General features: G+C 44.5%; 1 protein-coding gene across 7 annotated transcripts in view; it reads left to right on the forward strand.

Annotated features, from left to right (window-relative positions):
- The window catches only part of CEP55 (centrosomal protein 55), a 209241-nt gene that overhangs the window by 48831 nt on the left and 147704 nt on the right, over positions 1–12706 (forward strand). For all 7 annotated transcript variants that reach the window (XM_069239827.1, XM_069239828.1, XM_069239833.1 and 4 more), the window contains one exon: positions 4259–4453. In XM_069239827.1, the coding sequence (XP_069095928.1) occupies positions 4271–4453 (183 nt within the window). In that variant the 5' untranslated portion in view covers positions 4259–4270. The remainder of the gene's footprint in view (positions 1–4258; positions 4454–12706) is intronic.

Genomic DNA, 12706 nt, shown 5'->3' on the forward strand with positions numbered 1-12706 from the left:
GCCACCCTTGCCAATTCCTTTTTATGGGCGAGCGCAAAGCACTCAGTCCTGTTCTGTAATCTCTCTTTGGGCTTCAAACCACGCCCATGTCACGTCAGTCACTTACATTGGTTCGTGGGCTTGCCTTTTAACATTTTCATGCTTTCATTTGTGAAAGGCATGCATAAGTCATGCCTCTTCCGGTGTTTAGCCCACCTACACAGCACCGGTAAACTACTAAAAACATACGAGGCTCGATGTTTTCAGCATGGTGTCCGGACTACTTTATCGCGTTGCATTTTACATAGTGCGATTGCGCTGCATTTCTTTTTTTCTTTACAATGCTAATAGCTCTAATTTGAGCAAATGCGGGACCTGTTGCATTGAAAATGCTTGTTTTTAATCGTGAAAACTGTCTCGGATCCGGCTTCTTGTGTGCTTGGCGAACTTCTACAACACATTTGTTTATTCCTTGAGCTTAGAGTACTTTATGCCACACTGTTTTTTGGGTTTGTCAGGTCTGCCATGCTTTTGGCCATTTAAGCAGCTGAGCTGCATAACCAGTGCTTCCTTTTTTTTTTTTTTTTTTTGTATAAAATGCCCCCTTTCTCCCTCACTCTGGAATTGATGGCCCTGTTTCTCAACCAGCACCAATCATGTTGCTGATTGCTCCTACTCAACATTTAGGGTTGTACGCTTATCCCAGTTGATTCATCTTGCAGCCCCCAACCCATTCCAAGAGGGCAGTATTGGAGGACGTGTACTCTGATCCCAAGACAAGTAGTAGTGACCATAAGGACCTGCTTCCAAAAAGCGCTACCACCACACCCATGTACTCCTAAAGAATGAGTTTGTCTATGCAGTGGGGACAGCAACAACTGTTCCAACAAAGCCTGCTTGAGCCATTGAGTCACAGGTTCTCAAGCGCTCAGGCGATTTGAAGGAAGCATGATCATCACTGTTTGGGAGACTGCTATTTGTTGTCCAAGGCCTAAGGCAAAGACCATCTAGTCTTTGCAGGAAACCTCCAGTTCTGTCTATGGTGGTGATTGCAGCTTCCTTGATGGTAAATCAACATTCTCCCATTTGGACAAGGCCAAGAATCTGGATGCTTATTCCAATGAAATTCATCAGTCCGATTCCCCGCTTGAGACCGGTGAATGCCAGTGCCATCTTGACTAGGGTGAGTTCCACCTGTGCAAATGTTTGACTGCTGTATTGGTTTGCTCCCATTCTCTGCTAAGCAGCAATGTAAATTTGTATTCAACTTAGACAAACCGGCAGCAGAAGAGAACTTGCTATTGTCTCAGGATCTTGTTGACCCTGCCATCATAGCTCCAGTACTCGGATATTAATCCAGATGCCCAGGAAAGGTTTTCAACCTTCCTTTTAATGAGAAGAACCTCATCAATGCCTCAACGGGTAAGGTCTATGAGCAATACAAGATGGAGCATAATGGAGCCATCCAAGTAGTACAGCAGAGACCTTCCCTTTTTTTCCTGTCCCCATATGATTGACTTCAAGTCTTCCACCAGAGAATGTTCTTTCCAAAACCGTGGCTGGAGCCTTTCCTTCCTCAGGAAACAGTCAGTCATAGAGGAAAGACTAAGCCCACTCCTCTGGCCTCAACAAAGTTCAACGTGTTTCACTGACTACCCAGTGGACTAGGTGCCTTCCTCAGCACAGCTGCAGGAGGCGCACTCCATCAGAAGATGACTAATGTCATTGGACCAAGATAACTGCAGATGCACAGGTCATCTCAGTGCTAAAGAAAGGCTGTGTTTCACATTTTCTAATGGCTATTTCTAGTTACACCACCTCTGCCTCATTCAACAATTGGAGAACGTTTTGGGGGTAGAGAGGCTTCTTATTTTAGGAGCAATCGAGAAGTTCATGTTCCCAGAAAAGGAGTAGAAATCTCCGTCCACTATTTCATTGCAAGATATAAAGAAGAATGCCACTGAGTCCTAGAACTATATGATGTAAGCAAGTGTGTGCCCCCCCACCCCCCCCCCCCCCCATAGATGGTAAAGATGCTGATGCAGGGAGCCTGAACAAGTACAAGACAGTGTCATTTAGTCCTGAGGGCTGCTACTGTGGTCTTTATCACAATACTGGCCCTGACAGCATTTTGAAGCAGCAGGTCTTTGCTTTCTGAACCTAAAGAATTGCCTCATCCTAGGAACTTCAATGGAGGGAGTAGGGTCTAGAATAGTCTGGATATCAAAACTCCCAGGATCTTGTGTTCTCAATGAATTGCAGCAAAATCCTGTTTGGTACCATCCATAATAAGTTTATTGTGACCTTTCCATATTGCAGCCCAGCAAAAGCGTTCCCTCCTGAGAGGGCATTTGCCTTTTGCTAAACTGTGAGTTACTTCTTGGCCAAGTAACATGACCACATGGTGGTATCCAAGGCTTCTAGGACTATAGGTATCTTGCAGGTGGACCACACCCCAGTGCAAGATTATTTGTGTTTTGGCCAGAACCAGCTACAGGACAAGCATTTGGGACACACCCCAGCATGGCCGTTCCTGCTTCCAACTTTGAGGTGGTGGTAACATACTCCGAAACTCTTGTTGGGAGGCTCTTTTAAACAAGTTGTAAGTTACATAAGCATTGCTAGTAATCGCACAAATTTTAATTGCAAATCTACATGTGTTTTTATTGCTCTACTCATTTTAGACATGGAGCAGGGCAACAGGTTTTCACTAAAAACTGGTAGGAATAGTCGATGGAGACAGAACTGGATATACGCAGAGATACAGAGATGTTTACAACGTTGAGGCATGTAAATTGGAATGAGGTAGAGGAGAATGATGTGAGGGGAGTGCAGGAAAAATGGGGATTCATTTAAGGTTGAGAAGAAGATGTTGACTAAGTCTGTCCTGATACCCTCCGTGAAGTAAAAACACACATGAGCTATAGGCATGTACAGTGGTACTTTACCGACCAGTCTTTTGTATTGAGGGTGTAAGTACCAGTGAAGACATAGGAATCCTTCGCATTTATATCACTGACTGCTCCCTATCCCTAACTGGCGTTTCCCAATAGGCTTCTGAACGCCTGCTCTGTATGAAGTGAAACACAAATTACCTAAATAGCAACACAGACGAGTATTGCTCGACTAGATGCATAGGTTTGTAAACTAAACATGAAGAACAATTTTAAGAAATAAATGCCCACACTTTTTTGTCTGAACAATTCAGTTTCTTATCATGCAGAAAATAAACACAGATATGGCCAGAAGCAAGTCACTGACAACAGGACTCGCATACCTGCACTGCACGAGGTCTGATCCAACCTGTGGGGCACATAAGTGGAAAGAGGAGGACATAGGGATGGGCAGATGGAGAATAGAAGCAACTGTGCGTGAGGTGGAGTTTGGAGTTGCACTCGATGCAAGGTGAATCACCTCTTGCAGTAGAACTTAGATATTTGTGTTTGTTCCTTTAGTGTGCTAGAATGAGAGCCCTGAGGACTGAAGCTCAAAAGAATTGTGTGCGTGTCACATTCCCCAACAATCCATCAAAGGACCAGAAGGTAGTTAATAAGCCATCTTCAAAGTTTTTAACCTAGGTGTAGCCATAGTATCATTTTGGGCCAAGCGTAAAGTTTGACTATTTAGCACAGATAACATCCCTGCCTTGGTTACGTTGTTGTGCAATTATATGCATGTAATGAGTGGTTTAAATTTATTGTGTACATTAGTTGTATCTTGATCCTTGAGCAAGTTTCTAGCTGATGATATGGGTTGGACTGAGAAACTGCCTCATATTGTCCTGATCAGATGCGCTGCTGGGTTTGGACAGTGAGAGAGAATTATTGTATTTATTACCTTGCAGCTTTGATTGTTGCATCCTACTAAAAAGTGCAGCTCAATGGAGAGTTGATAATGAACAAAAAGACGTTACTGATACAGTATAGGTAATTCCTTATACAATACATATCCTCCAAAGAGCTCTACGACCCGCCACCAACACCTTTGTTTTCAGACTTTAGTGGACCTTTATGCCAGTAAATGAGGTTTGACCTGCCGCATTAAGGAGGGGCTTGTGGTGGTGATGGTGAGAGCATGGACAGTACTGTTTGGTTCATTTCAGGCCTGTGTTTTTTGTTGTTGTTTTTTTAAAGGCAAAATTGGTTGATTGGAGTGCAGGACATATAAATATGTACAATTCTTTGTTTTGCAGCACCACACAAGTTTCACATTTCTCTTTTAGTTAAGTTCCACATTCTGCAAATGATTAAATTAGATTTTACTTTTGTACTTTTTGCAGATACTTCCAAAAATGACGGCAAAGACAGCTAAAGATATAATTACCAACAGACTTGGGTTCAAGGCTGCAGTCTCCAAATCGGATACAGACTTGGAGAAACTCAGGAAAGAAAATTCAGTCCTAAAAAAGGCTGTCGAGGACATTTCCAAAGGCAAAGGCAAATTGACCGATATGGAGAGAAGCCAGCTTCTGGAGGTGAGGATGCTTCAGTATATTTGTAGAATAATACAAAGGTCTGTAAGGAATTCCTGCTTGTTCTACCGTACCCTTTTTCTCATGCACGTGTGGCCAGTTCTGAATATTGTTTTGCTCTCTTCCCTATCTTATAAGTCCCCCTTGCTAAAAAAAAAAAAAAATCAATTTTTTCAGAAGTTTGAATTTATGACATACTTTTCACTCCCACCCTAACTGGGTTCTGGTGCATCTTCACTGCAAGTGGTCCCTCTGGAACGCCCCCTCCCCCACCCCAAGTCAATTATCTATATGTTACGTAATAGTGAGAGTGAGTTTTAGGGCTGAACTCTTCTCACTCTTTCCTTTATTAAAAGTACTTGACGAAGGCACCATTATCAGCCAATTATACAGTGTCTTGGTTACACAGATACCTGAGATCTTTTATTTGTAAGGCTCCCAAATGCTCCTGTTGCTTTACAGCACCATCATCCAACACCACCTATCAGTAAGACCCACCTGTTGAAGTTCTGTTGTACACCTGCATCTAGGTCTCCCCTGAAGCGCCTAGATTATTTTTTGCCATTGGGAAGAGGTAAGTCCAGGCTGATTAAAGCATCTGACTTGGAACAATATACTTGGTGACTTTCACTTGAGAAATGGCTTTGTTCCACAAAGGTGGAATTTGACTTAAAAGAACCACTGATTCCTCTTTTCTACTCATTTACTGCATTTCATGTGCCATTTCAAACTTATATGGCTATGCTAACCTGTCCGCTTAAGTGGAGTAAGAGGGTATTGGTATGAGGGGGGTCAAGGTTGCAGGTGGAGCTTCTTGATTTGGCCTCACCTTTTACAAAATTTGTGATGCTTTAAGTGATGAACTCTTTGCCTTTTGTTATTAACGATGCTTCTTTTTTTCCTTTTTGTTCACTTACTGTTCTTTTTCTTTCTTTTGATTATCCAGAGCTTATCATTCTAAATCTCTGGTCTTGCCTCCTTCTTTAACATCGTCTGCTCAAGGCACGTAATTTAGCAACTCTGCGGAGACTGTACTAATGTGACTGGGAATAGGAGTGAGAATGGAGTAGGGGCAGTTGACTGGTTCATTATAGGTGAATCCTTTCTTTGTTTAAGACCTGTTCCTGTGGCATCTGACGGGCAGCCTTTTCTCTATAAATATATGCTTAAAATGGTTAGCTTGAGGCTGTTCTTCATCTTGCATATTTCTTAGATCTCATCTACTGACGGGAACTCTGATGGTCTTCTCAGCTTTTTTCATGGCAGCCATGTCTTAACGGAGCACATTTGCTACATTTCTTTATATCTGAACTCTGGAACATAGAACCTCTTGGCCACTGCGAGTATGAGAAGAGATGTGTTCTCTGAAAATGTTTCTGTCCTGTTAAAGTGCACACAGATACCCTGATGATTGGTTAACATGGAGTGCTGCAAACAGCTTAGGAGAGTACTAGTTAAAGCTCCAAATGGTCTCAAAAGTAAGTGTTCAGATTGATGACTCACTTTGTTGGGGTCAAATTTAGCATCCTAGCCTCCTGTTCCTCAACCTATTAAGGACACCGGACTTTTGAGCCCAAAATCTTGTGAATGCCTGTTCGTGATCCAACACTCATCTTGGTGTTTTACTACCACTAACTGGGAACTGGCTATGGAAAGGCACTGCCCTTATCCCAGATCCAAGAAAACACTTGTGGACTGAATATACAATTATCATAGCTTCTACCCAGTCAAGTGTTATGATAATGAAATGTCACCAAACATTGGGTGCAAAAATGTCTTGTGGGGAGGTCTTTTTATCTTAAACGTGGTGAGTGGGAAGTAGATGGCCTCTGCTGCAAAACCCCTCCAACTCCTATCCAGGATTATAGAGCTGCTGCTCTTTGTGAAACATAGAACACACTCTGTGTTTGGCTGAGTGTGAAGCGCACTGAGGCAAAATGCAGGGCAGAAAGTCGAGCACCGGCAGTCCAACACATCTTTCCAAGGGATGACTTAATTCCTACATCCAAGACACCTGGCTTCACAGACTATGCCTCCATCCTCCTCCCACTCTGTTGATTAGTCCAACCTCCCACTGCCGCACCTCAACACCCACAGACCTCTTCCACATTACAGGTGACGTGCACCCCCTTTACCTCACTTTTAAAAAACGTACACCACATAAACTGTGATCTCGTCTGTTATCACGGACTTCATGTTCTTTCCTACAAATGATGTATGAGCTCTTCCAAGACTGCTCTCAAATTTCCCACCACATTTTGTTGCCTTGCTTCTGCACAAAACATATGTCCGTGTCCCCATTTTATAATAACAAGCTCACTTGTCACCACACATCTCTTCTCTTGAGATTACCACTAGCATGTCTTGCAGTTTCCAGATACTTTTCCCTACATTCTCCTACCAAGCCGCCAAATCGTTGAACAATCTCCTCCAACACAAAAGGGCCTTCCCCACACTTCTTGAATTCTGCAAGAAGCTGATGACCTGGCTTTTGAATTAGTCTTCTTGCAGGACCATAGAGACTGCATGTACTCAGGCCCAGCCTCACCATGTGCCTACTCTCACTAACTCAGCGCCAGGATACCCTCATAGGTGACAAGCAGCACTCTATAAATCCACATTACATTAAGTTACGTTACACTACATGTAGTCAATCTGTGCAACAACAGACTTCTCTGAGGAATTCTCCAGACCGCCCCTTCAGCAGCCGTCTGTACTGCACAGTACCTTGACCTCAACAAAAACAATCCGATGCATACATCTCATTCGCATCACTCAGCTGCTCTACCCACATAACCGCCCCCCTACCCCCCTCCAAGAGTAAGGTAACACTGTATGCTTCACCATTGACCCCTTCTGTACTGCCTACAGCGTATGCCCTCTATGGAACTGACCCCCTTTAATAGCAAATAAATAATCCTGGGAATCCTGCGTTCTAAGCAAAAGTGTACACTGCTTCAGTTGCAAAAGCATTGTTGCTGGACCCAGACATTCAAGACTATGGGCCTCATTACAAGGCTGGTGATGGTCTTAAGACCGCCAGTCTCGCGATGGCGGTCGGACCTCCGCAGACAGGGCGGTCTGACCACCCCATTATGACCGTGGCAGAGCCACCACGGTCCAACCGCCAGGCTGCAGCCAGCCTGCAGCCTGGCGGTCCCGACAGCTGTAATCTGGCAGGGCAGCGCTGCGAACAGAGCTGCCCTGGGGATTGAGTCCCCATCTGCCAGCCTTTCCATGGCGTTGTGCACCAGAGAGAAAAGGAAGCGTGACCCAAACAGAATAGAATATTGTCTAACGTATACTAAATAAAGCAGGGAAGAGTACAGTAACTCTGACCTTAGATTATTATGGTTCTAAATGGCAAGTGGTGCACTACATATTAGAATATGATGCAGGCCAAAATAATTGGGCGGAGTTGTGTGTTGATACTAAACAGGAAAATTAATAAAAGCTTATTAAATTGGTAGTCCATGCTAAAGGAGTCACTGTGACTACAAACTGAATTTCTTTTTCCTGTAACAACAATAGATAAAGCAAGACGATGTGGGTGCAAGAGTGCGAGTTTCGTCTGGGTGATCTCTAATGGAAAAAAAGGGGGTTGTTCCTTAAGGTTTCATGTCCAACTATTAATTTGTTAATCGAGAAAAAGGGTAAAAAGAGACCCACCTCTCCTGTGGTCTATCGGACTGTTGGACTCTTCCTAATTACAAACCTAGTCGTTCTCATCTGTTCAACGTCAATATTTTCAAGCTATAAACCAAAATAGGGTGTATTAAATATATTATCACTAAAATACCCCAAACATCCCAGATAAAATGTTCTATCAAACCCCACCTCACAATGGAGTGGTGTTGCTATTCTGTCATAGGCGACACTGGCGTAGAAAGCCCTGATAAGCTGTCACATAAATTAGTAATCAACAAAATTGCTGATTTAGGATACATTGTTGAAACGCATATGTGCCACCAATTGTTCCAATAGAACCCACCCCACACAATCACTAGGAGGTAAAGATAATGAGGCAGTTGCCTTATAGGACTAATCATTCACCTGACACAGGAATAAGTTAGACCGGAGGGAGGTGTCAATGTAGGGGGGAGTCTGGCTGTTAGCGTATGTCATGCTTGCAATGGCAATGGCGATGGAGGTGCCTGCTTCCTTGAGAGCAAATGTTCTAGCTAGAAGTCACTCTAAAGGAGTCTGCGAACAGTGGATCTGCAACACAGCGGCAGCTGCTGCAGCACATGCCCTTAGGGTTTTGACCCAGGAGACCTACAGCTGCATGCTCTTTCCTCCTTTAGTAGATGAATGGGCCAGGACAGCCAAGATTTGGAAAGGGAAACTCTAGACATGCATTATCCACTGTGGATTAGTCCTTGGGTGACATGGCGGCGCCACAACACTAGGACTCGAGTGAGTCTGAATTCAGGTGGTGTCACAGGTCAGTGGACTTGAGACTGTAAGTGGGGAGCATGTTTGGGCTACCACATAGATCCATAAACATCTTTTTTTTTTTTTTTTTTGGTCAATGACATCCAATGTAGTCCCCTAGAAAAGTCTAGCAGTGGCTAATAGCAAATTACCTTTGGCACCTAAATCCTTCCAACTGAGGTTCCTGGCAGCCCATATTAGAGTTTTCTCCTTCAGTTATGGGCAGGGGAAGGAACTCTCCAGGTTAACTCACCGGTCCAGGCCCATGTTATTGACCAACATTCTTCAACCTTATCATCATAGTTGAGGAGAGTGGAGGGGTGTTAAGGGCACAATGGATCTTGCTGTATGAGGGATTGCAGAGTGAGAGAGCAGCAACATTCCAGTAGGTGAGATGCCCTGGAGGTTTCTTGGTCTAACCCAGTGTTTTCCGAACTGTGGTTTGCATCCCACTGGTGGGTCCTGAGCACATTTTCGGTGGGTCACAAAGGCTCAAGCATTAAATAAAGATGTCTTTAAATTTTGTAATTATCTTGTCCCATTTGCAGTGCTTCAGAGACAGAGGTACAGCGTCGGGCTGTGACTGCTGACACACTGTTGCTTGCTGTTTTAACATGGGGATTGGTGTTTACAAATTACTCTTACTTTGCAGGCGCAGGAAGAAAAGTAAAGTGAACTATGTGACAATGTTGATGACATATAGTGACTGAAAGGAAAGGCTGCCGAGTGGTAGAGTGTAATCTTTTTTCTTTTTTTTTCATTTCTAAACACAAAATGTAAATACATGTAAATGAACTGTCAGCAGTTAAGAAAGCAAAAATGAAAGACACTTTTTGTAATTCTGAAGCGTGATGAAAACAAAAATTTTAATAGGAGCAAGACAATTTACTTGGTGATGCACAAATAATAGTCACTCAAATCCGATTTCCACTCATCATTTGTGTGCACTCGTTTTTTTCCAGTAAAACTGTATGTCTGTGCAAATTTAGTGGCCATTTAATTGGAAAATGTGCTGTCTGTAAATGACAGTGTGCTACCACACGATGCTTTAGTTATGTTTAAAAAATGCCCACCTCATGTCTTCGAAAGCTAGGTGAGTAGCAAACATTTGTTCTAAAAATTAGTTGGTGGTTCTAAACAATTTGGGAAGCTGGTTTAACCTCTTGTGCAAGACTTGAATGGGCTTGTAGGAAACTGGCTGTCTATAAGGTGCGCCAAAAAGAAGTACATCGTGTAGAGAGTCCAGTGGAGCCCCTATTGGTTTGCAGAGGCAAAGTAGGTAGGACTAATGCTATATTTTGTGGTAGTGTGGGCAAGCAGTTAGGCTTATCGGAGGGTAGTGCTAAGCACTTGGTGTACTCGGAGGCAGTAAATGAGATGCTCACTCAAAGAATAAATCGGAGACCAAATTAGAAGAATAACACTTCTTTATATATATATATATGTGTAGCTGCAGATTCACATGCTGTGCATTATCCTGCCATCTAGTGTTGGGCTCGGAGTGTTACAAGTTGTTTTTCTTCGAAGAAGTCTTTTCGAGTCACAAGACCGAGGGGCTCCTCCCTTTTGGCTCCATTGCGCATGGGCGTCGACTCCATCTTAGATTGTTTTCTTTCCGCCATCGGGTTCGGACGTGTTCCTCTTCGCTCTGTATTTCGAATCGGGAAAGTTGGCTAAATATCGAAAATTCGACTGTATTGTTCGTGCTCGCTACCGGTTTAGTGTTAGCATATCGACACCGATAGCAGAAGCGCTCCTTCAGGGCTTCCGCTCTTCAGCGGGGCCTGGTCGGCCCGACCGCATCCATCGACAAAACTAATGGACCGGACCCCCTTCCGCTTCTGTCCGAAGTGCCACTCGAAGTATCCTTATACAGACCAATACTTGGTCTGTAATCTGTGTTTATCACCAGAACACAGGGAGGATACTTGTGAGGCCTATTGGGCGTTTCGATCAAAAAAGACGCTACGTGATCGAAGAGCGAGAAGACTACAAATGGTGTCGACACCGAGAGAACAACTCGACGTCGAGGAGGAGGAAAGAATTTCCATCCAGGGGACGGACGAATCCGAAAGTGAGCGACCCACGACGATGCAGAAAACAGTGAGTAAAACTGCCTTGTCCAAAACGCACACAAAGATCATTAAGGCCAAGGGGATGCCACCGCCAGCAGGCCATGGCTTAACCCATCGAAAAGAAGGTGACCAAACATCGGCACCGAAAAAGGCCAAAGAATTGCCGAAGACATCTGTCTCCGGTCGAGATTCAGGCACCGAATGATCTCGACACCGAGAGTTCGACTCACCCAAGGTGAGAAAAGTAACGTCGGAACCGACAAAGACTTTATCAGAAGCATCAGTACCGAAAAAAGCGGCTTCGGAGCCGAAAAGAAGCTCTTACACAGAAGAGCAAGGACTTTCCAGCCAAATGCATGAAAAACACAGATTTGAGCAGGAAATAAGTATGGTGGAACCAGACCGTACGCAAAGGAGGTTGCTTATCCAGAAAGAGATTGGAAAAATACAAACTCTTCCTCCAATCAAAACCAAAAGAAAGCTGGCATTTCATGAGTCAGAAATGCAGCCGAAGGTGGCCAGAGATAAAACCCCACCACCAAGGTTTTCTCCACAACCTTCCCCACCACAGCTGTCCCCGGTAAGAACACCTCCAATGCAGTCACCTACGCATACAGGGATGACACAAGATGATCCTGATGCATGGGACTTATATGATGCACCAGTATCAGACAACAGCCCAGATTGTTACCCAACAAGGCCGTCACCTCCAGAGGACAGTACTGCATATACGCAGGTACTATCAAGGGCAGCTACATTCCACAATGTAGCAATGCATTCAGAGCCAATAGAGGATTATTTCCTGTTCAACACCTTGGCATCCACCCACACTTCCTACCAGAGTCTGCCAATGCTCCCGGGCATGCTCAAGCACGCAAAACAGTTACTCCAGGAGCCAGTTAAAGGAAGGGCTATCACGCCTAGAGTGGAGAAAAAATACAAGCCTCCCCCAACAGACCCTGTGTTTATAACACAGCAACTTACACCAGACTCAGTGGTTGTAGGAGCAGCAAGAAAGAGGGCAAACTCTCAATCGTCAGGAGACGCTCCACCGCCTGACAAAGAAAGTAGGAAGTTTGATGCAGCGGGCAAACGAGTGGCAGCACAGGCAGCCAATCAATGGCGGATCGCAAACTCACAAGCCCTACTTGTACGCTACGACAGGGCACACTGGGACGAGATGCAACACATTATACAACACTTGCCCAAAGAACACCAGAAACGTGCCCAACAGGTTGTGGAAGAAGGACAAGCAATCTCCAACAACCAAATAAGGTCATCATTAGACTCGGCAGACACGGCAGCAAGAACGGTCAACACTGTGGTAACCATTCGCAGGCATGCATGGTTACGAAGCTCTGGATTCAAGCCAGAAATCCAACAAGCAGTGTTGAACATGCCTATTAACCAGGAACAATTGTTTGGGCCGGAAGTGGACACAGCAATTGAAAAATTAAAGGCGGACACGGCCAAAGCCATGGGCGCGCTCTACTTCCCACAGGGCAGAAGCACACTTAGAAAGCCACAATTTAGAGGGGGGGTTTGAATGCAAACACCAGAGCCGTCCACCTCGCAAACCAGACCCACCTATCAGGGACAATACCAGAGAGGAGGGTTTCGTGGCTCATATAGAGGTGGACAATTCCCAAGAGGAAGGGGAAAGTTCTAGACACCTAAGACGAGTCAAACCAAACAGTGACTTCAATGTCACAAAACCCCAACACTTAACACCAGTGGGGGGGAGACT

Source organism: Pleurodeles waltl, chromosome 6 (assembly GCF_031143425.1).
Source record: "Pleurodeles waltl isolate 20211129_DDA chromosome 6, aPleWal1.hap1.20221129, whole genome shotgun sequence".
Lineage (NCBI taxonomy): Eukaryota > Metazoa > Chordata > Amphibia > Caudata > Salamandridae > Pleurodeles > Pleurodeles waltl.